The sequence below is a fragment of the Peromyscus eremicus genome, chromosome 8a, assembly GCF_949786415.1.
Source record: "Peromyscus eremicus chromosome 8a, PerEre_H2_v1, whole genome shotgun sequence".
NCBI classification, from domain to species: Eukaryota; Metazoa; Chordata; class Mammalia; order Rodentia; family Cricetidae; genus Peromyscus; species Peromyscus eremicus.
The window spans coordinates 97,845,243-97,867,734 of NC_081423.1; the positions used below are offsets into that span (position 1 = coordinate 97,845,243).

Here is a 22,492-nt window from a genome sequence, read left to right on the forward strand (position 1 = left end):
CTGGCTCCTTCCTGCCAATACGTACTTTGATGGCCAGTTTGCATTGTGTCCCATCGTTCTGGGCTCTCAAGTGTTTCCTGTTACTCTAATTCCTCAGCTAGCGGTGACCTGGGCTAAAATGCTTTGTGACTGACTGGCTGAGACTTGAGTTTTCCACTCTCAGCCCATGCTGTGTAGTTCTAGTCTCTTCTTCCTCCTGTGTAGTTCTAGTCTCTCCCAGACCCCAGAGCTATTAGAGCCTAGAGACCCTGTTCTCACGGGGAGCCTTGAAGGAGAAGGGTGGTATAGCCCCACCCCCAAGGGCTTGGTTTGGGTCCTTGGTATAAAGTAGTGTCTGCATCCATACATAAGCCACCTGTACTGCTCCGGGGGCCAGGAAGAGGGCCACCCTTGACACATCCAAGAAACAACAAAATCCTGCCTCACTGTCAAGTACAGGTGACTTGGAATAGTCGGGTATCAAAACTCTCCCCATCGGAAATGGCTGACACTGGCCACATTCAAGCCTGGCTGGTTTCACATACGTTGCCACACTGGGCCATGCATTTCAGCTTTGTTTTCATCGGGCTTTTCAGTAGAGAAAGAACCATTTCCTTCCCCTTCCCTGCCTTCTCTTCAGACTGCAAGGCCAAGCTGAGGCTGCCTTCATTTGTTTTGGCAGACTATTTGAGCCTTCCTGTCTGAGCTGTCTGGGAGCAAAGGCAACTCCAGGGCATCCACAATGGCTCCACCAGCTTCCGCCCATTTTTCTGCTAAGTGTAGTGTTCCCATTCCTGGCTGGGCCATGTGCCCATGCAAGTACCCTGTCCTGGCCCATAGGACACATGAAGGAAATGCACTGGTGATGGAGTTTCTCCAGAGCACGCCTGTGAGGGAGCCGGCTTCTGGACCACAGGGGCGATGTCCCCACACAGAAGATTTTGGTGACTTCACTAAGTCACCGGACTGTCCTCTGCATACCCCATTGTGGCCCTTGGGTATTGGGGGGCGGGGGAGGTTCAGGGAGCGGTAAGGAGAGGATTGAGACAAGACCTCTGCTTGCCTTGGATTCCTGATCCTCTTTCCTCTACCTAATAAGTGTGATGATTATCCCCACATACACAGAGAGCCCTGTTGGTTGCCATTCTGATGTCCCCAGGAGCCTTCCTGGGGTTGTACTAGTCCTGAAGTAGCAGTGTGGCACGGTGGTTCAGAACACGCTTTGCTGGACTATTGTGAAAATTAAATGAGATCATTAATTAAAGGGCTTAACATAAAACCTAAAATTGTACCTGGGATTAAATTTTCTAGGTTTTTTTTTTTTTTTTTTTTTGTTTTTTGTTTTTCGAGACAGGGTTTCTCTGTGTAGCTTTGCGCCTTTCCTGGGACTCACTAGGTAGTCCAGGCTGGCCTCGAACTCACAGAGATCCGCCTGGCTCTGCCTCCCGAGTGCTGGGATTAAAGGCGTGCGCCACCACCGCCCGGCGTATTTTTTTTTTTTTAAGATTTATTTATTTATTTTGTATACAGCATGTATGACCAGAAGAGGGCACCAGATCTCATTACAGATGGTTGTGAGCCACCATGTGGTTGCTGGGAATTGAACTCAGGACCTCTGGAAGAGCAGTCAGTGCTCTTAACCTCTGAGCCATCTCTCCACCCCGGATTAAATTTTCTTATTTTAGCCTCAGTGCTTGGCCCATTGTCTGTGACATAGTAAATCTTCAGCAAATTATTTATGGAATATGTAAGTGAGCTAACTGTCCAGCAATTGTCTTTTGTTATTTGTAGATTTGGTCTTTATTTGTATGTTTGTCTTGAGGCAGGATTTTGCTAGTTACTCAGACTGGCCTCACTCCTGAGCAAGTGACCAGCCTCTTAGTGTAGGTGGGACTTGTAGCAAGTGCCACCACATTCAGCTTGATTGTGTCCGTCGTCACCCCACCCCACCCCGCCCTCTGTCTCAGGATTTAAGAGCATTCGGGTGGATAGTAAGAAAGAGGCTGCAGGGTTGGGTATGGTGGGACAGGCCTGCACTTCCAACACTCTAGAGATGTGAGGCAGGAGGGTCCACAGGTTCAGAAGGTCTTGGCTACATAGGCAGGACCCTGTCTCAGACAGGCAGAAAGGGGGTAGAGCAAGAAGTGAGGTTTTAACTTCAGCTTTGGTACCTCCCCACCCCCAGACCCCTCCTTAGCTACTCTTCCGCCTCTTTCTGGTGTTGTTAGTGAACCCACACATCAGAACTAAATGCTGCTACCATGTTTGGAGCCTAGGGTTATTCCGTGACAGCTGAAGGTAGCTGTAAACCCAGCTCTAACCTAAAGAGAACAGTGGCAGGTGTCTGTGCCGTGCGCACCTGCAGCAGCCAGGCAGGTTGAGAGCAGTGTGGGCTGCAGGGACCTCACGGTGACGGGCAGGCAGGTGCTACAGGACGCTTTCGCAATGAGCTCTGAGGTGTGCATAGGGTGCATCTTCCAGATGAGGGAGAGCAAAGAGCAGGCCGCCTGTAGAAAGGGGAGGAGAGAACACTGAGACAGACATTTGGTAGGGCCTAGGGACTGTTGTGAACATTCCTTTTGGGAGGGAGATTTTGGTTTGCTTTGGTCAGCCTAGACTAGCCTTGAACTAAGCAATCCAGCTTCTTCTACCTCTTCAGTGCTAGGATTACAGGTGTGAGCCACCACACGTGGCTTTAAGAATTCCTTTGTTCTTGTTTTGAGTGAACTCTGCTCAATAAATAAGATAGCATATTAGGACTTTGTAACTTCAAGGGCTGTCTCGGCCCTGAGAGGCTAAGGCGGGTGAATGCTGCCTCCTCAGTCTCTCCCCAGCTGACAGTTACACTGTCCAGTGGGAACATCCGGTGGTCGGATGCTTACCCTGCCCCTTGCATGCTGCCCTCTCACAGTGCCTTCTCTATGCCTAACGCTCCCAGGGCTGGGAAGAAAGCATGGCATGTTAACTGGCAGAATCAGATGCCAGAGGCTGTGTGCTATGACTCAAGGTTATCATCAGAGCTTTGTGGGTGCCTCATGGGGCTGGTTCCTAGAAGGGCTGATGGAGGCTGGTCGTACATAAACTTCCATTCTGTCCACCACAACCTGCTGCTTCTCACTGCATAACTCTTCCTAGCTCATGTGGCAGTCTTTCCTGCTCCATGGGTCTGTATGGCTCTTCCTTCCTCTGCCTGTTAGCTCCATCCGTGACCTAACTTTGGTATTCTCTGCATGGAGGCCATGTTCCAGTCTGTAATTGCTGTGACAGCAAGGCCTCCATCACTGATCTGCAAGTGTCAATCAGAATTATTGAGAAGAACAAAAGGGCGGTTTCATAGCTCTATTCTCCAGCCCCCTGCAGCGCCTCCTGCTGTGGCTGTTGAGACATTAGCCTCAGGTGAAGGTGGGGAGAGAGAAGGGAGAGTACAGACAGAAGAGGGGTCCTCGCCTCAGGATTGGTGTTCAGTCTCTCCCTTTCCCTTATTGGTTTATTTGAGACAGGATTTCATTATCTCTCTGTGCAGTCCTGGCTGGATTTGAACTCACAGATACCTGCCAGCCTCTGCCTCCCAAGTGCTGGAATTAAAGACGTGCACCACCACTCTTTGTTGAGACTCTGGACTCAGTCTTATTATTTAGCCTTGCCCGCCTGCTTACCTCAAACTTCAGGCTGTGCACTGCCACACTGGGCTCTTGTTCTTTTGTTTTTGGAGTGGGTTTGTGTGTGTGTGTGTGTGTGTGTGTGTGTGTGTGTGTGTGTGTGTGTGTGTGTTGAGGCAAGGATGGTGATAGGTAGCCCAAGCTGACCTACAATTTGAAATCCACTTGCCTCAGCCTCCTGAGTGCTGGGATTGCATGACTGTGCTACCATGCCTATACATGCTCAGAATGTGAGCCCACGTCCTTCCCTCCCCTTCTCCTTCAGCTTCGTTTGGAAAGCTGTGCGTTTGGGTTTTACTTGTCTTCACTGGAATCAGACTAGGTGAAAAAGCTGACCTCAGAGCTGCTCTCCTGTCCTACACTGGTGCTATTTTCATCTCCTTCCCATAGGAGAGCGCCCGAGGCCGAGGGGCCTTCTTGTCTCTGCTGTGGGTTCCAGGTCCCCCACTTGACACAGACAACTGTCTGGTAAATAGCTCTTGCAGTCTGAGTTAACGTTGACTAATTGAAAGCCAGAGGGAGAGAGCTGTACGAGTCCTAACAAGTATCCCTGGGCATTTGGAAACACTGCTTTAGGGAAGGAAAGGAGAACAGAGGTGTCCTGTTATCACCTGTATCTTCATGACTCCCCCTTCCCCTTCTGGCCCTTTCAGAGGCTGAGGAGGCTCTCCTCGACCCACAGGTTTGTAGTGGGCTTCCTACCCTGTCTGCAGTTTAACCTTGTCCGCCTGGCCTATCTTCCATCTCCCTGATATCCTCGCTTTTGCTCCCCAGGCAGCATGGTCATAGTTCACGGATGCTGGGTTCAGATTCACACAGAACTCTTAGCATCTGGTGAGGCTGGTGGGAGGCTGTCTCTCTGGATCATTGCTTTGGTGTGACACACCCCTACCCAGTTCTGCCCACCCCACCACCGGTAGCTGGGGCTCTAAAGGATCATGGCACTGTGCCATAGGAGTCATCGTGTTAACCCTCCTCACGGATAATCTGTTTTAAGTAGTTCCGACTTTGGAGCTTGTCTTTGCAGTGCTGGGGATCAAACTCCGGTTTGTGTGTGCTAGGCAAGTGCTCTACCCCTGAGCTCTAGATGCCTGTCTTCACCGGTCCCTTTCCTACTCAGCTTTCCTCTGTGCTGTTGACATCTGGACCTGTCTCCATTGAAGAACAGGTGATGTGGTGACTTTGAGCCCCTCACTGGACAGGATGATGAGTTTAGAAAGGCTGAGGAGCCAAGCCATAGATCATAGGACCAAGAGAGGGGAATTTTGGTCCTGCCCATGGTTTTCCTTTTTAACAGCATCATATCTTTTCTCTCAGAGACAGGGCCGAACAACCTCAGCTGGGCCAGCCAGACCCTTTAAAGAGATGTGGTTCACTTCCTGTCACTCTGGGGTAGACATTGTATTAGAAGTCTCCTGACTCCCCAGTCTACTCTCACAGCTCTCTGGAGAACGTTGGGCCCTGGAGACTTTATAGGCCTGTCCCTATGTGGGCCTGTGTGTCTGCAGGGGAAGGCAGGAACTCCAACTGATGTTTTCCTGCTGTTAGCACCCAGGAAGCTGTCTCCCAGTGGAAAAACACAAGGGGATTTTAGTCCCACGCCTGGTCACTGAAACGCTCCTTAATGTTGAGCTCTCCCATTGCTGCTACAAAGGAGTTGTTGTTGGTCCCTGAGACATTGGCACTGTCTGAACAGCACTTGATCTGTGACTCCAACCTGAACTTGGTGTGGCAGTCCTCCAGGCCTGCCTCCCAGCCCCCTTTTTTGCCCACCTGATTGGCAGGAGGTGGATGATGAGGAGAAGAGGTTGCTAAGCAGCCTGGCTTCAACATTGTGCTCTTGCAGTTTGAATGAATAGTTACAGTGTTCAAAAAAGAGGGGACTTTGGGTCTGTCTCAGAATCAGAGGGCAGGGGGTCTGATCTTGGCATGGGGCCATGCCTGACTTGAAGGAGTTTGGACCCTTCACACCCCTTCCCTTCCCCCTTGGTGCTGGGGCCCAGCTCTGCAGCTGCTCCCCTGTGAAGACCCTGTTACACAACCATTGCTGTATTACCTCCTCTCTCACCGAGCACGGGGGAGACCAGATCTGAACCTTCAGTGAACTCCTCCTCTGCCGTTCAATCTGTATCCTTGGGGGCATTGAAGATCCCTGATCTTACTGAGTTCGAGGACACTGGGGTCAGCAGAGGCAAGGCTTCGCCTCCTGCTGTGCCAGAAGCCTGTAGCCTGGCTGGCTGTCACCCTCAGTCTTGGCCTGGTGGTTAGGTGAAGCAGGGAAATAAGACATTTGTTTTCAGTGTGAAAATTTATATATATATATAATGTATGTATATGTATATATATATGATGTATGTATATGTACATATGTATGTATGTATTTCTTTGGACAGAATATAAAACCAATGTAAGGAGAGGTGAAGGTCAAGGAGGGCCAGAGACCTCAAGCCAGGGGCTTTGGGGGACCTCATTTAGTCACTAAAGGGCTTCTTTGAGCTGCCCCTTAATACTCATGGTCACTGTCTAGGCTCTCAGCAGCATGGCTCAGTGCTGGCCCCTCCTGGGGGCCATGGAGCTCCCAGCTGTCGTGATGGGGGAGAAGTGGTCAGAGCTCTGGGGTCCCAGGAGCCTTGAAGCACTGCTCACTGTTACCTGCCGGCAGCAGCATTCACCCTTCAGCCTCCAGGAAAGCCCGGTGTCTTAGTAAAGAGAGTGGCTGTGGCCCAGGAACCCAACCCTACCTTTGTGTCTTTCTGTCTCTCTACAGGATACTACAGAAGCAGAGAAGCGGGATCCCCAGGAATTAGTGGGTGAGTACCCTGGGGGCATGCATACTCTGAGCCCTTGCCCTGAGCAAGCTGGCTTCCACTCATGCCAGGCCTCTGCTCTTTTGGGCATCTCCCTGCTGTGAGCTCCCAAGGCCTTTGGCATTTCCTAGGGTGACTGGGTGAGACCTCAGGCAACATTCTTTGAAAATGGCATTCTGTGTGCGTTTTTCTGGGCTTTGGGTGGCTGCCAGTGTTGTCAAGGGAGTTTGGAGTCCCGTACAGCTGGGAGCTCATCTTGGTCTTTGCTTCGTCCTCTTGTGCCCTGGACCTGACCTCTCTGTATCCCCGTGTCCCCACTACCATATTCATGTTGCTCAGGGAGTCAGCATGGGGCCTCTGCAGGCACTCTGCCTTGTCCCAGGCAGGAACATGGCTCACAGCCTTGGCATATGAGGCCCTTGGTAACTTTGGAGAGTGGAATAACTTGTGGGAAACCACATTCCATCCATGCCCTCTGCCAGCCCCAGCATCCTAAGCCTTTTAGAAAGCCACTCGCTCCTTAGTTTAGCCATGGACTTGGTAACGGCTCCAAAAACTTGACCCAGGGGAGGTTCCTGGTGTCACCTGTCAGAGCCTTCCCTCTGCAACAGCCGTCCCCTGCTCCTTGGCCATTGTGCTAATCTTTAGAAAAAGTGTGCTCCTACTATTTTTGGTTCTGTTCCCAAAGGACACCTGCAGAGCACACCCCTGCATCTCCACGTGTATGTTCAAGGCTTATGTTTTCCGGCCCTGGGGGTTCAAAGCTCAGAAACTTGGCTTGAAAGTATGCCTCCAGTGTCCTTCCTACCTGCCCTTTTTCCAAGAAGCACCCATTTGTTGTGGGTTGTTGACAAGTGAGTGGTTTTCCATAACTAAGTGCTAGGAATTATTCATTCTTTTTCCTTTGGACCCATTGGGCAAGAACATAATTACTCAGCCTTGATCCCTGGGTTCCCTGATAGTTAGTTTAAGTCTTATTTAAAGAAGTCAGGGACTAGAGAGATGGCTCAGTGGTTAAGAGCACTTGCTGTTCTTACAGAGGACCCAGGTTCATTTCACAGCATCCATGTCGGGTGGTTCACAAGTTCCTATGACTACAGGTCCAGGGAGTCAAATACCCTATTCTGCCCTCAGCAGGCACTTGCGTACACATGATGCACATACACACACTCAGACACATTCACATACATCTATGTAAATTAGCAACCAGAATTTTCTTAAACCTTAGAATTTGTTCTTTAGAAAAAGACACTTGGGATATGATGGCTTAAAGGGCAGAGAAGGCAAGGTACACATCTAATTGGAAGCCAGTGGCCTACAAGACCAGGTGTAGCGGGAGCTGCAGCCTCTTCCATCTGGGTCCCACTTCACTCTGCTGTTCACTACCGAGAAATTTCAAGGCTTGGGGTCAGACAGCAACCTGGTCATGAGCAGCGTCAGAAAAGTGGTGGAATGTGTGTGGGCATCAGCTGGACGTCTTCCACAACCAGCGTGGCTCTTTTCTCTGGTTTTATTTTGACATTTCATTTATTTATTTTTTTTAAAGGTTCATGTAGTTAGCACAAACTGGAGTCAACAACTATGGGGCCCAGGCTAGCTTTAAACTGGCTGGTCCTCTGCCTTAGCCTCTCAAGATCCAGTATTCCAGGAAATGCTACCACACCCAGCCTCTGTGCCATGCCTTTGAAACCACTTTATTGAAATGCATTTCATAGAGTAATTTCATAGTTGTGAGTTTAAGTGTGCACAGGTGAATTTTGATGGACATAGCTGTGCTAGCCCTACCCACTAACAGTTTCCACCCTTCTTATGGGTCCCTGATGTTAACTCCCCTGTGCAGGGGGAGGTAAGTCTCAAGTAAGAAGTGGTCTTGATGGGAGTTCAGCCCTATTTTGACAACTTCATGTAAATTAGGGCCCGTTGGCCCTTGGGCTGGACCATTCTGTCACGAGGGCCATCTTGTGCATGATAGGATGCTTAGCAGTAGAATGCCCTCTGCCCACTGGGCAGCAGAAGCGTTCTTGCTCCTCCCCCACTGAAATAACAAGGCAAGTGTCCCTTTGGGGAGCAGAAGCACCACAAGTTGAGTGCGGTACAGATCCTGGTCTTCCTGTCTGGCTTTCTGTTTTGACAGTGTGCTTTAGAGATTGCATCCATGCTGCTGAGCATAGCTGTTCCTTTTCACTTGTCTGTTTGAGCTAAGGAACCTCTCACTGTATCAGACATAGTTTGTTTGTTCGCTCTCTTGTGGGGGACACGGTACATCTTTCATCTGCATAGGAGCAGTGCTCTTTTCTCTTCGAGGAGTAGGTGGTGAGTCAGTTCCTCTTCAGCAGAGTGGCTTCTGATCATGATGCGATGTTTGCTGCCCCCTCAGCTCCTTTTAACTGAGTCTTGGGTGTTGGATGTGTAGACTGTTCCACCTCTAAAAGAACAAAGAGCCAAGATGCCAACTCTCGGGCCTCTCCGGCACTGCAGCTCCTGACAGCTGCTGGCCTGGCCTGGAACAGTGCTGATGCAGCTTGGGGGGTGAGCTCCAAGTCACTCAGGAACCTCCTGTTTACTGCCCATCAAGTATCCTGCAAGCATCCTCAGCCCCTTTGGGCTTGCTGACCCTGCTTCCTCCCTGCCGTATCCAGAGTCCCTGGGGCTAGCTGCTCTGCTCAGATCCTACCTGGTGGCCATGGATACTGCCGATGTTTTTTGACAAAGGCATTTGCAAGGCATGACTCATGCTGACAGCAAGCTTCTCAAATAGATAAGTGCAGCCGCCCTTACAGGCCACCCCGGCACAGCCGAGCAACAGCTACGGGCAGAGGCACTGCCCTCAGGTGTCTGTGGACACATTGCTTAGCAGATTTCCTGAGACAGTGGTCTGGGGCTCTGGCTACACAGGGCAGCTGTCTCCTGTGTTGGATTCGTCCTAGCACTTAGAACAGAGTCACTGGAGTCTGTCTTGAAAGCCTGTGAAGTAAACTTTTATTTTGTTGTCCAGAATATGCCACTTTCTTATGACTTCCCAAGAATAGCCCTGTTTCTACCCCTGCTCTTAAGGGGTTCCTTCTCTTGTTCTACTATCTACCGATTATGCCTCAGAGGGTGGAGGGTTGCTACGGTAACAGAGTCACACCCTGTTTTTCTAAAAAGCTTTCCTGGCAAATGCCAAAGGGCACTCTTTGTCTGTGTCACATGCACATATACCCTCTCCAGCCCCAGTGCCTGCCAAGACCTTCTTGCTTTTGTTACTAATGCTCACAAAATGTCACGACCAGCTCTTTCCAGCTGCTTCCACTCTCAGTTAGCCCCTGTAGTCTGAGCTTGGACCTAGAACTTCTGCTTATCCTGGGGCTGGGAAGAAGGAAGAAATCAAGATTTGGCTTTGGAACACCTGCCAGAGCTGGGTGGTGCCCGGCTGAGGGCCACTGGGGCTAGTAGAGGAGTGCAGCGCACTGACAAGTGGGTAGTCCCTTCAGAGACTGTTCTTGGGCAGCCACTGCATCTCAGGCCCACAACAGGACCTTTGATCTGTGGGGCGCAGCCTGTGCTTAGGGTGTGTCTAGTTACAACCCACTGGTGGCGCTGAAACCCAGCACCATACTTGTGTTCTGAGACTGCCTTGGGCCTGACCCCTGGCCTCGGTGTGTTTGTACTGTGCACAGGCCGGAACTAGCACAGCAGCTGAACTAGCAAAGTCATGAGTGTTTGGGATCTCTGAGGCATTGTCCCCCGACTTACTCAGCACTGCATTCGTCGCAGATGGCACACTGAGCAGAGATCAAAGCACCTTATCAGCCAAGAAGAAAACATTAACCTCCGCTGGCTGCAGTGGTGCATGCCTGCAGCCCCTGCTGATCAAAAGGCTGAGGCAGGAGAGTCGCTACAGCCCAGGAAGTGGGGCCAGCCTGGGCCCTGAATGAGTGGTACACACACACACACACACACACACACACACACACACACACACACACCTCTTTTTGTAAGCCCTTGAGATCTGGGATTGTTTTAAAATCACGGCTAGAGAGGAGGCTCAGCAGCTAACCCATTCTGCTCAGATAGGGCCTGAATTTGAGTCCCAGCACCCATGTTCAGGAGCACACAACCTCCATACTCCACCTCCAGGGGATCTGATGCCCTCTCTAGACTCTGAGGGCACTTGCACTCCCATCTGCAAGGAACCCACACACAGACATAACAGACATATATGTAATTTTTTTTTTTTTTTTTTTTTTTTTTTTTTTTGGTTTTTCGAGACAGGGTTTCTCTGTGGAGCTTTGCGCCTTTCCTGGAACTCGCTTTGGAGACCAGGCTGGCCTCGAACTCACAGAGATCCGCCTGCCTCTGCCTCCCGAGTGCTGGGATTAAAGGCGTGCGCCACCACCGCCCGGCTCATATATGTAATTTTTAAAAAGTAAAATCTTTAAAAAATAATAAATCCAGCCTTGGGACAAGAGATCAGGAAGTCTATGCCGCTCTAGTTCCTTCCACCCAGGCATGTGTCAGCCCTAGAGAGCTGTTCCAAGAAAGGGCTTAGGGAAAGGCCTGGCACACAGTAGGTCCGCAGCAGCAAGCATTCCACTGCCTGCTGGTGGTGGTGGCTTTGGCGTCCCCTCCTCCTGCCGCACCCTAGGCTGTTTGTTCATTGTGTGGTCGTTTTCATGAGTGATTGTTAAAGAGAACAGCAGAACCTACAACAAGCAGCCCATTGTCTGTGTGCTCCGAGCAGGGCACTGAGGTCCTGGGATGGCCAGAGGCTACAGGGAAGGGAGCGATGAGAGAGGAGGCAGGCTTGGGTGGGCAGTGGCCATTCTCGGAGGGAATTGACCTTGGGAGTTGTGAGTCTTCATGTCAGAATCAGGCCTTTTGTTCAGGTCTTTTTATGCACAAGCTGCTTGGGAACCAAAACATTGGGAACCCTAAGCACAGTTTCTCCTAGCCTAGGCAGGACAGCCCCAGACCAGAAGGATAGTGCCAGCAGCTGTGACTCCTAGAGGCCTGGGAGGCTAGGCCTGGCTTGTGCTTGAGGCTGATTGTGTCTCTTGCAGCCCTCGGTTCGGTGTCTTCCACCAGGCAGAATTACACTGTAGAAATTGGCACGTACGCTGGATTGTGGCTCCTCCCTTCTCCCTCCCGCAGCCCTTCACAGGACATGCTCTTTCCTTAAAAGTTAGTCACGGAGCTTTGTAGCATGTGTTATTTACACCTGTCCCCCTACCCCAACTTCCCTTCTCCCAGGTTGACACATGGCAGGCTTCTGACCATTTGATCTCAGCTTAGGTAATATTCCTGGATGCCCCTGACAGCCTGCTCACTGTCTTTACAGCATGTTTCCCTCTCTGGAGTCATTTTGTGCTTGTGCCTTTATTTATCACCCCGGGCCTTTCCTCCTAACCCCAGAATTCCCTCTGTTTCCTCAACAGCCTCCTTTTCTGAAAGGGTCCGAAACATGTCACCTGATGAAATCAAGATCCCACCAGAACCGCCTGGCAGATGTTCAAATCACTTACAAGTAAGCGAGGGTCGGGCTGCCCACGTGGATGAGATGGCCTGGGTTACACTGTCTGGTTGGGCCATGACCTTCAGAGGCCATGCCAGGGAGAAGGACCAAGTCAAACTGCCAGGTGGGCAGGAGCCTGCAGTCTTGGATACTTCCTGTAAGCCAGATCTCAGGCATTGGCAGCCACTGCCACATCTGTCATGTACGGCCCTCTTGGGTCCCTGGTCTGCTCTCACTGAGGTCCTAAGTCTACAGCCTCACTGAGCCAGGGGACTTCTCAGGGAAATTTGACAAGAAACTGAGGACCCATCAGAATGTAAAATCAGTTCCAGAAGTGTAAGGTACAGTGTTTAAACACATTGTTTCTGCGTTCCTAATTCAGCAGCTTCTGCCTGCAGACCTGACCCAAGGGTTTTAACAGTCCTGGCTGTCCTGGAACTCATTTTGTAGACTAGGCTGACCTTGAACTCACTGAGATCCACCACTACCCAGCTCCTGACCCAAGGTTTTAAATGCCTAAGGAACAAGCCGCTCATCTATGCAGTTGACTGTGGGAAACAGGACTCGGTATAGCTGAGACTTCACCCATGTGGTTGTTTCTCCTTGTCCCTCTGTAAGTCCCCTGTGAGTGGGATCTTTCAATTAACAATAGGGCAGGTGCCCAGGGCTCCATAATCATGGACCTTTCCCCCGTCCTGCCTTTGATCCCACTTCTTCTGAGTGCCCCCAGCTGTCCAGCAAGCGCATGGCACCACCCGAACGGATGGATGACTAATAGGTCCTAGGGCTGAGGAATGCAGCAGTCCAGGAGAGGGCCAGAGTCAGGACTAGGGCACAGTACAGATTCTCTTCCTTTCCCAGAAGTCTCCTCCCTTGGCTAAGTTGTCTGCCTCCCTCCCTCCCCATCACCCACCATGATGGCGTCACCCTCCATGCCAAACAAGTTTAAGCCTGTAAGGACAATTCTAAAGGCCTGCCAAGCAGAAGCAACCAGCCACTCAGAGCTCTTAAGTTCAGAATATTCTTTTTTGATCCTCCTGGGGGTAGGGACCATGGCATTTAAACAAACAGCAGAACCTGTGATGGGCCTGGACCCTGAACGAGGCAGCTGTAAGTCGGGGTTCACTTCGAGCTGCCAAATAAAGGCTCAGGGGAGCTGCTTAGGACCTCTAGCCCCTCCCACCTCTGGCAGAGAAAGTGCTCCCCAGATCTTTTCTTTCTGGAGAGTCTGGATGTGTCGCTGCCCGGCACTTAGCCCTTGAACTGAACCACTACTCATGTTCCCAGCTCAGACCACTCTTCTCAGAGGATGCTCTGCCCTGAGTCAAGTCACTGGGGCCTCCTCACTGGCACTAGGCAACACTGATACCATCAGTTTTAAGGATTTCTTTTGTTTTTGTTTTTGTTTTTGTTTTTCTAGACAGGGTTTCTCCTTTCCTGGAACTCACTTGGTAGTCCGGGCTGGCCTCGAACTCATAGAGATCCACCTGCCTCTGCCTCCCGAGTACTGGGATTAAAGGTGTGTGCCACCACTGCCCGGCTTTTAAGGATTTCTATTGCTGTGATTTAAAAAACTATAAGCCAGGTGGTGGTGGCACACACCCTTAATCCAGCACTCAGGAGGCAGAAGCAGGTGGATCTCTGAGTTCAAAGCCAGCCTGGTCTACAGAGCAATTTCCAGGACAGCCAGGGCTACACAGTGAAACCCTGTCTCAAAAATAAAAGCCAAAACAAAAAGAACGGACTTGCCTAACATGCCAGTCTTACGGAATCATTTTCTCAATTAAGATTCCCTCTTCCAGGCATGTGTAGGTTTGTGTCAAGTTGGCAAAAACCAGCCAGCACAGCCCCTGTCCCAGGCCTCGTCTCTGGGCCTGCGTCACCAACTCGGATGCTGGTGCTGCTGTTTTCCTGGACCACCGGCATCCACGGAGGAGTTTGAGATTAGCTCTTGATTGTGTGCCAGCTCTCTCAGCCACCTTACAGAGAGCACTGTAAGGTACAGCTCTGCCTGCATGAGGCCCTGGTTCCATCCTAAGCACTACCAAAAGTAAAATTTAAAAAGGCATCTAGACAGTTTGAGACCAACTCCAAAAAAGTCTGCCTCCCTCCCTCTGAGGTGGCGGCACATTCTCAGATCTAAAGACCTCACGTGTTGATGCTTAGATCCAGGGTTCACCCTTTTTTTTTTTTTATTTCTATTTTATGTGCATTGTTGTTTTGCCTGCATGTATGTCTGTCTGAGTGTCAGATCCTATGGAACTGGAGTCACAGACAGTTGTGAGCCACTATGCGGATGCTGGGAATTGAACCTGGGTCCTCTGGAATAACGGCCAGTGCTCTTAACTGCTAAACCATCTCTCCAGCCCCGCTCATTGACTCTTAGACTTTACGCCCTCCTTGGTGGGATGGGGGTTGTTGGGAACTGATATCCGCTCGTGGGGTTGGTTCTTGGCTTCCGGGTAGCTTCTGACTTGGTCTTTCTCCCACTCTATACTGACATCAGAGGATGGTTTAGGAGAAATCGGCAGTTGAAAGTGACTGATGTGGGCTTGACTTGCCTGTGCAAAACTGGTCAGAGACTGGGTGTAAGCTGCGACAACTGGGATCGGGTTTCATGTGGTCCAGGGGCACAGACTGGACTGTGGGGGGCAGGCTCATGGCATGCTCACCCTCTCGCCTTCACAGGACAAGATCCAGAAGCTTTACGAGCGGAAGATAAAGGAGGGAATGGATATGAACTATATCATCCAGAGGAAGAAGGAGTTCCGGAACCCCAGGTGAGCTCCTCTGAGCCTGTAGGTGGCAGTGAGAGACAGGGACCAAGGACACCTTGGGAAGCTGTCAGGAGAGGTCCAGCTTTGATCCCATCTGAGCCCAAAGTGGCTTCACCCGGACTTCCACGTAGACTAGATGCCTGCTAGACACATGAGAGGTTTACAGATTGAATACAGGTTCAAGGTGTGAGCTACTTACTCTGCAGTGATGGCTAAGAGGCCTGGCTTGGGGGGGCGGGAGGTATGGCGGAGATCTTTGATTGGTATGTAAAATGAATGAAAATTTTTCTTAAATTAAAAAAAAAAAACAAAAACATACAAATACACATGCAAAAAAAAAAAAAAAAAAAAAAAAAGAGGCCTAGCTGAGTTCTGGTCACCAACTTGGTCCTAAAGGAGGACATTCAACAAAACAATCACTAGAGGTTCTTCCAACTCAAAAAACTGGATTTTGCCTCTTGGTAAAGGGTCTTAGGAACAAAGCTATGTTTGGGTCTGGGTCTGTTGTTTGAGAGTCTTTGAGATAGGGTCTCACTATGTAGCCCTGGCTGGCCTCGAAGTCAAAGAATCTGCCTGCCTCTTCCTCCCACCTGCTGGGATGTGAGTGCTGTAAATAAAGGTTGCACTACTGTGCCTGGCTATGTCTGGGTCTTATTCTTTCAAATACCCCAAGAAAGAACATGGTGCGTGACAATGGGTCCCCATTATGCTAGCCATTGTGTGGATCTGAGTGTGGAAGCCCCAACTCAGCCATGCTAACTGAAGGCCAGAAACAGCTACATTAGACATAACATGCCATTGTTGTCTTGACCCCTCATCCTGGCCCCCAGCTACAGCCATTTGAGGAGAGTGCAGAGCCAGAAGGGTCGGGAAGACAGGCTTCCATTAGGAGGCCACACTGGAAGAAGTGAGCTGGGTTTAAAGGTTTTATCTCTTTGTCGTAGTCCCAGGAGCTGATGGTTCTGGTTCCGTACAGGGATGTGGGACCAACACAGACACTGCTCACTGATTGTTCTGTTCCCTTTTCAGCATCTACGAGAAGCTGATCCAATTCTGTGCCATTGATGAGCTGGGCACCAACTATCCAAAGGTGTGTCCTGCACACATGGGCTGGAGAGTGATAGAGCTTGCTGGACTGGCTGGGACTGGGAGCCACGGAAAGGTCCACGGAGCGGCCCTGATGGCAGTCTAACAGATGCCAGTGGCGGGCTGGGTCTCTGGGTCCCACCCAGTTAGAAGCCAGCGGTGGGACTGCTGCCACTACCGCCAGCTGAGCAAGTGCTCCTTCCCTGGATCCTTAAGAGCTTCCTGGTTATCCGACGAGTGATCAGGGTGACAGCTGAAGCCCGGTGCTTTTGAGAGGGTGGCCCAGCCTGGGGATCCATTTCTGGGCGTGTGCTCTCTGGTGGTCTCTGACTGCACTTGACCTTCTCTTTTCAGGATATGTTTGACCCCCATGGCTGGTCTGAAGACTCCTACTATGAGGCATTAGGTAACTTCTGCTAGCCTTCTGTTTATCTGCTCATCCACACACCCTTCCATCTGTCCATCCAGTTAGTGATCTAGGTGTCCCCTATTTCAGGGTCAATGCCCAGGCCCTGTCCACAGGACTGCTGCCGACTTGGCCTTGGACAGACTGACTGCCCTTGCTGACAAGACTTGAACATAGCGATGACAGGTGGTTGGATCAGTTATCCCCACACTGATGCCACTGAGTCAACGTGAGCAGAGCAGTGGTACAGCCGGGAGCCTTTGGCAAGCAGAGTAGCCTGACCTGGCCAAAGGACTGGGGAGGCCCTGTTAGGAAACTGTTAGAGCTAAGGTTTGGAGATGTGTGTGTGGGAGCCAGAATGCCCTGGGCAGAGGAAATGTGTTCTGAGGCCAGTGAGCACAGCACAGAGAACTGAGCCTGTATGTCACCATTCACAAGTCAGCCTAGACGCCAGGTCCTGGCTCATTAGTGCACGTGTATGTGTGTCCCTTACAAGCTTTGCCTTGAGTTAGTTACCAATATTTTATTTACAGTAAAGTTCTATATCTAGTGTTTCTTAATGAGTGGGAAGATACTTCTCTCAGGATCAGCTGACCCTTCCCAGCAGGTGTGCAGCCCCCAGACCCTGGTCAAGTCCCACGTTCCATGCTGACCAAGGCCCAGCACTTCATCCTGCCAAGTGCAGGATGCTGAACCCATGCAGCCCTCTAGGCCAGAACAGAGAATGCAGGGTCAGGCAGAGACCTCTCTTGATCACACACTGCTCATGATAACCTCATAACACGAATGCCTCGTAATAGCCTGTGTCTTCTCTCCACAGCCAAGGCCCAGAAGATTGAAATGGACAAATTGGAAAAGGCCAAAAAGGAGCGAACCAAAGTGAGTAATGACAGCTGCTGGGGTGGAGGCAGGTGTGTGGAGTGTGCAGGTCCTGCTGGCTGAGTCTACGTCAGGAGTCCTAGGCTTCCTCCCACCCATACCCTTCACTGCCTAGTGAGGCTTTGAGCAGCATTGACCATGCTCTCCTCCATCAGCAGACTGCTGTGCCCCAACATCTGGCTCGGCTTATAGAAGCCTCCACTGCTCTGGTCGTGAAGGCTTGGTGTTCCCTGATTCTGTCCTTTTACATCCCCTCTGCAGAGCCCTGGTAGCTTTATCTCTTATGGTTATTGGTGCCTCCTTGGCCTGATTCAAAGTTGGTATTCCTTCTGAGAGAGTAGGCCAAGGCCAGCTCTGTCTGTCCATTCTCGGCCTACAGAGCTGACCTCAGCCCCCAGCTTGTGTGCTTCCCTGTGGGTCTCCTGTCTGAGAGCCACATAAGCCGTCATGTTGGACAACAAGCACCACTTTTGTAGCAGTGTGATCTGGGTCCTTCAGGAGTATCAGATTAACTCCAAGATCAAAATAGAGTCCTCTGTGCTGTGCCGTAGGACCAGAGCCCAAGGCAGATAGCTGTTCATCAAGACACCAGCTCCTGCTGCCCTGTGACTCGGTATCTCACAGCTTCTGTGGCCCACAAGATACTCCCTTTGCCTCCAGACTGAGGGACTGCAAGGCCTGGTGTGCTGATGGCCCTCACTGAGGCCTTTGTTGGCAGACCAGGAATGTGGGGAGCTAGTGCCAGGGGATAAACTACGTTTCTCATTCCTAACCGTTGAGTGAATCTCCCTTCTTTCTCTTTCCTCTCCCCTCCAAAGCCCAGGCTTAGTGCAGGGACGTGTCTGCAGCACCTGGGGACCACAGCTATCCTTCCCCTGTGCAGAAGGCACCGCTTCCTCCTGGTGTGAGGAGGAGGGGTTGGGGGGGACGGTGGGCGGGGGTGCTAGGCATGTGCAATAACCTGTGATGCTGGGAGGGATCCCCTGTCTGTTGGGAGAGATCTTGGAAGAGGTGACAGCCCTTCAGACTGTCTCGGGCACCTCTCCTCCCCCAGGTGCTCCCAGCCAAGATGGTTTTCAGGGCCTCTTTGGTGTAAGTGCCAAACTCCTGTCCCCGGGAGCAGACAGATGGCACAGGGAATGGACACACAGCTCTGCACTGGTCTCACTGTCCTCTCCCCTCCAGATTGAGTTTGTCACGGGCACCAAGAAAGGCACGACGACCAATGCCACGGCCACCACCACCACTACTGCCAGCACAGCTGTTGCAGGTAGGACTGCCTCGGGGACAGCAGACAGAGCACGGGGTTCCTGGGCTTGTCGGGGAAGGGTCTGTGCCCAGGCTCGGCCTTGCTGTGTTCTGCTAAGTGTGAGCATAGCAAGACTTGGATCCTGGGATAGGTTCTAGATTCCTGGCTCCCCTCTGGGTTCCTGGGCCAGGGACTTCTGTTTCTTTCTAGCCTCAGCTTCTGGCCTGCCTTTGGGGTCCGGCTCTGGTTGGTTTTGATCTAGACTTCTCTCTTGTGTTACCCTAGATGCCCAAAAGAGGAAGAGCAAGTGGGACTCTGCCATCCCGGTGACCACAATAGCACAGCCCACCATCCTCACAACCACAGCCACGCTGCCAGCCGTGGTCACGGTCACCACCAGTGCCAGCGGCTCCAAGACCACCGTCATTTCTGCTGTGGGCACCATTGTGAAGAAAGCCAAGCAGTGACAAAAGGACAGCCCCAGGACTTGACAGGACCGTGCAGCCTGGTGACTGCTGCCCACTGGGAGGTGCCACTCGTCTCCAGGACTAAGATGGGCTCCCCATGTGCCTTCCAAAAGGAGCCTCTATGTGACATTCCAGCCAGAAGGACATGGCAGCAGAGGCAGTGGGTGCATTGGACAGAGTCTGTCCATACACCTCTTAGGATCTCATCCAATTAAAAGTACTGCATTCTCAGGTCCTGGCATGTCAAGTGCACTGGCCTCTCCCTGCTGTGTGCGGGCAAACGTGGAGCTCAAGTGCCCCTCCGTCTCAGTCAGGATTTCTGCTCAGGATGAACAATGGCATGGCAGAAGCTGTGGGAGCTACCGTGATCATTCCCAGTGTATGCCCGGTGGTATGGGCAGGTGGGAACTCAAGGAGAGGTCAGACACATGCCCCTTCCTGGTGTCTACTTTCCTGACCCGGAAACCAGATCTCAACAGTTCTCAGGCAATAGCAGAGGCCTCTGCTCTCCTGGGTGCAGTTAAGCACTCCCCACATTGCTTCTGACACACACCCAAGGCTTTTGAAATCAGGCCAGTTAACAGAGGGCTGGGATGTGATTCCCAACCTGCCCAGGGCAGGAGCAAGGTGTGGGCGCCTGGCCAAGGCCACCCCAGTCCCTCAGTGCCCTGTGAGTGTGGCCAGCAGGATCCACGCAGTGGGGGAGATGAATCACCTCCTGCTCTGGCCGGGGCAGCAGCTCATTGTTCATGTGAAAGCCCTGCTCTTGGGAAGGTTTCTGCCACCCCACCCTTCCTCTGTCGTTATCTCTGCCCAGCAGCAGCCCCTGGGTAGCACCAGTGGCCACTCTTAGGGCCCAAACAGGTTCACCAGCCCAAGATGCTAGAGGGGAAAGCTTGCCTTTCACGCCCTCTGGCAGATCTCCTTCCCACTCAGCGGAAAGGCTGGGTGTCAGAGGAGGAAGCTAGCCTGTGAGGGTCTCGTTGCTTCCGTGGGACCACCAGAGGCTGAGAAAGGTGCTTCTGAGTTTGTGGCTGGTGTTTGTTTTTTGATCCAAGGACTGACAAACTGCCTGTGAGATCCCTAAAATAAAAACTGAGTCACACTCCTCCCCTTCTCTCCTTGACGGCACTCTGCAACCTTGTAGGGGACGGGTGGTACCTGCTGCCAGCCCTCCCAAGAGCACCTCTGGAAAGGTCTGCCCTGCAGCCTCTGGCAGATGGGGCCCTCCTTGGCTCAGGACACCCAGGTCTGAGGTAAGCATCTCCAGGAGCTGCAGGGAAAGGACACTGCAAGGAGCAAGTGATCGAGTCTGGGAGTGCAGCTCAGTGCAGGAGGCCCAGGTCCAGTTCCCTGTGTGCACCACATATACAAACCAGGGTGGTGGCACACGCCATAATGCCAGCACTTGGGAAGCGGAGGCGGGAGTGCAAGGCTAGCCTCAGCTACATGAGACCCTGGCTAAAGAGTAGTCTTGGATGGGGATGTGGCCAACTCCCCAGCCTGGCTGCCGTCATTTCTACTCTGCTGATTTCCTCCAGTTTAAAGCAGTTTGGAAAGCAAAGGCTTCACCGGCTCAGACTCCTCACAGCCCCTTAGGAAGGAAGGACTGCTGTGGTGGGTTGTAAACTCCAGTAAGTGGAATTCTGTAGTTATTTGCTTTATTTTACTATATGCATGGGTCTTTTGCCTACATGTAATTCTGCACCAGAGGGTGCCTGGTTCCCATGGAGGCCGGAAGAGTGCATTGGGTCCTGTGGAACAGGACTTACAGATGATTGTGAGCTGCCATGTAGGTGCTGAGAATTGAACCCCAGTCCTCTGCAAGAGCAGCCAGAGTGCTCTTAACTAATGAGTCCTCTCTCCAGGCCCCTAGAGTGATGTTTTTAAAAAGAAAAGTATGGCCAGGTGGTACATACATTTCATCTCAGCACTGGGGAGGCAGTGGCAGGAGAATCTCTTGAGTTTGAGGCTAACCTGGTCTATAGAGCAAGTTTCAGGACAGCCAGGGCTACACAGAGAAACCCTGTCTTGAAAAACCAAATAAGTAAATAATAAAGGCTATAGTTCAGGTGGTAAAGGTGCTTGTCACCAAGCCTGGTGACCTGAGTTCAATCTCCAGGCCCCATGTGGTGGACAGAGCCAACTCCCTGATGTCCTAAAGCATTAGTCCTCACACATGGAGAAAAACAATCACACCAATCCAGCAAGGTGGGCTAAGCCAGGACAGCAGACATCTCTTAAAGGCCAGTGTGGAGGGGGGCTGGCTGCTTAGTCATTTTGAAGTAGAGAACCAGAGGAGAAGCTTTTGCTGTGTATCTCCGACAGACAAGTGTTGGAGATGGTCCCCATGGGGATTATCTTTGATAACATTTCCTCTGAGGAATAGCAGAATTTGTGGTTTTGCTTTTCAAAACTTGGCATGTTTTTCCAAGAGACAAAAGAAAGGGCAATAGCAGCTCATCCGATTCCAAATTCAATCATGGAGGGAGGCTACCAGGAAACCCAAAGAATCAATCTACTGGTCCAATCAGTCAATTTGTGGCTCCAGCCCTCCTACATTGGTGGATGAGGAAGGTACTCTGCTCCAAGAAGCAGACAACTAGATGTGTACATTCAAAGCAGGAAATCACCAGGGAGTGGAGGGTAGACCGTGCTAGAGAGGATAGAGGTGTATGTCTAAGCAGAGATAGCTCTGAGTCTTCACAAGCAAATGAAGTCATGCTGGGAATTCCCTCTAGTGAACTGGCCATATGGACCGAGTCCTGTAAATGTGTGTTTTCCTCTTATCATGTGGTGTGTGTGTGTGTGCGTGTTCACGTGATGCATGTGCGTGCACATTTGCAGAGTTGATACATACTTGTGCCTGTGTGGCCGGGCGGTGGTGGCGCATGCCTTTAATCCCAGCACTCGGGAGGCAGATCTCTGTGTTCGAGGCCAGCCTGGTCTACAGAGCAAGATCCAGGACAGGCACCAAAACTACACAGAGAACTCCTGTCTCGAAAACAACAACAACAAAAAAAAAAAAAATGCCTTCTGTTAAATTTTTATCTTATGTGTATGAGTGTTTTACCTGCAAGTATGTGTACAGCATGTGTGAGAGCATCTGATCCCCCGGAACTGGAATTATGAATGGTTGTGAGCCACCATGTGGGTGCTGGGAATCAAACCAGGGTCCTGTAAGATCAACACCTGCTTTTAACCTAATCAGTTGTTTGTTTGGTTGGTTGGGTTTTGTTTGTTTGTTTGTTTGTTTTGAGACAGGATCTCAGTATACAGCCCTGACTGGCTTGGAATTCACTGTGTAGACCAGGGGACCTTGAACCCACAGGGATCCACTGCTTCTGCCTCCTAAAGGCTGGGATCAAGGGTATATGTCACCACACATGGCCCACCTTGCTATTATTTGTGTAGGTGAGCACACATACCATGGCACACATGGAGATCAAAGGATGACTTTATGGAGTGGGTTTTCTCTTCCACGTTTATGTGATCTGGGATTGAACTCAGGTCAACATGCATCTTTGTTCACAGTGCCATCTAGCTGGTCCTCCACTTTATTTTTTGAAACAGGATCTTTCACTGAGCCTAGAGTGCTCTGTCTCAGCTAGACTGGATAGCCACCTGCCTCCCGCCCTGGGGTTACAGGATCATGCCACCACCACCAGCTTTTTTTTTTTTTTTTTTTT

At 51.2% G+C, this 22,492-nt stretch overlaps 1 protein-coding gene across 1 annotated transcript in view; it reads left to right on the forward strand.

Annotated features, from left to right (window-relative positions):
- Nucleotides 1-19,034, forward strand: part of Sap30bp (SAP30 binding protein) — a 32,695-nt gene extending 13,661 nt beyond the window's left edge. The window contains exons 4-11 of the mRNA XM_059272124.1: nt 6,406-6,448; nt 11,863-11,951; nt 14,628-14,719; nt 15,746-15,806; nt 16,157-16,208; nt 17,029-17,087; nt 18,273-18,357; nt 18,622-19,034. Of these exons, the coding sequence (XP_059128107.1) occupies nt 6,406-6,448; nt 11,863-11,951; nt 14,628-14,719; nt 15,746-15,806; nt 16,157-16,208; nt 17,029-17,087; nt 18,273-18,357; nt 18,622-18,803 (663 nt within the window). The 3' untranslated portion in view covers nt 18,804-19,034. The remainder of the gene's footprint in view (nt 1-6,405; nt 6,449-11,862; nt 11,952-14,627; nt 14,720-15,745; nt 15,807-16,156; nt 16,209-17,028; nt 17,088-18,272; nt 18,358-18,621) is intronic.
- Nucleotides 19,035-22,492: the final 3,458 nt, after the last annotated feature.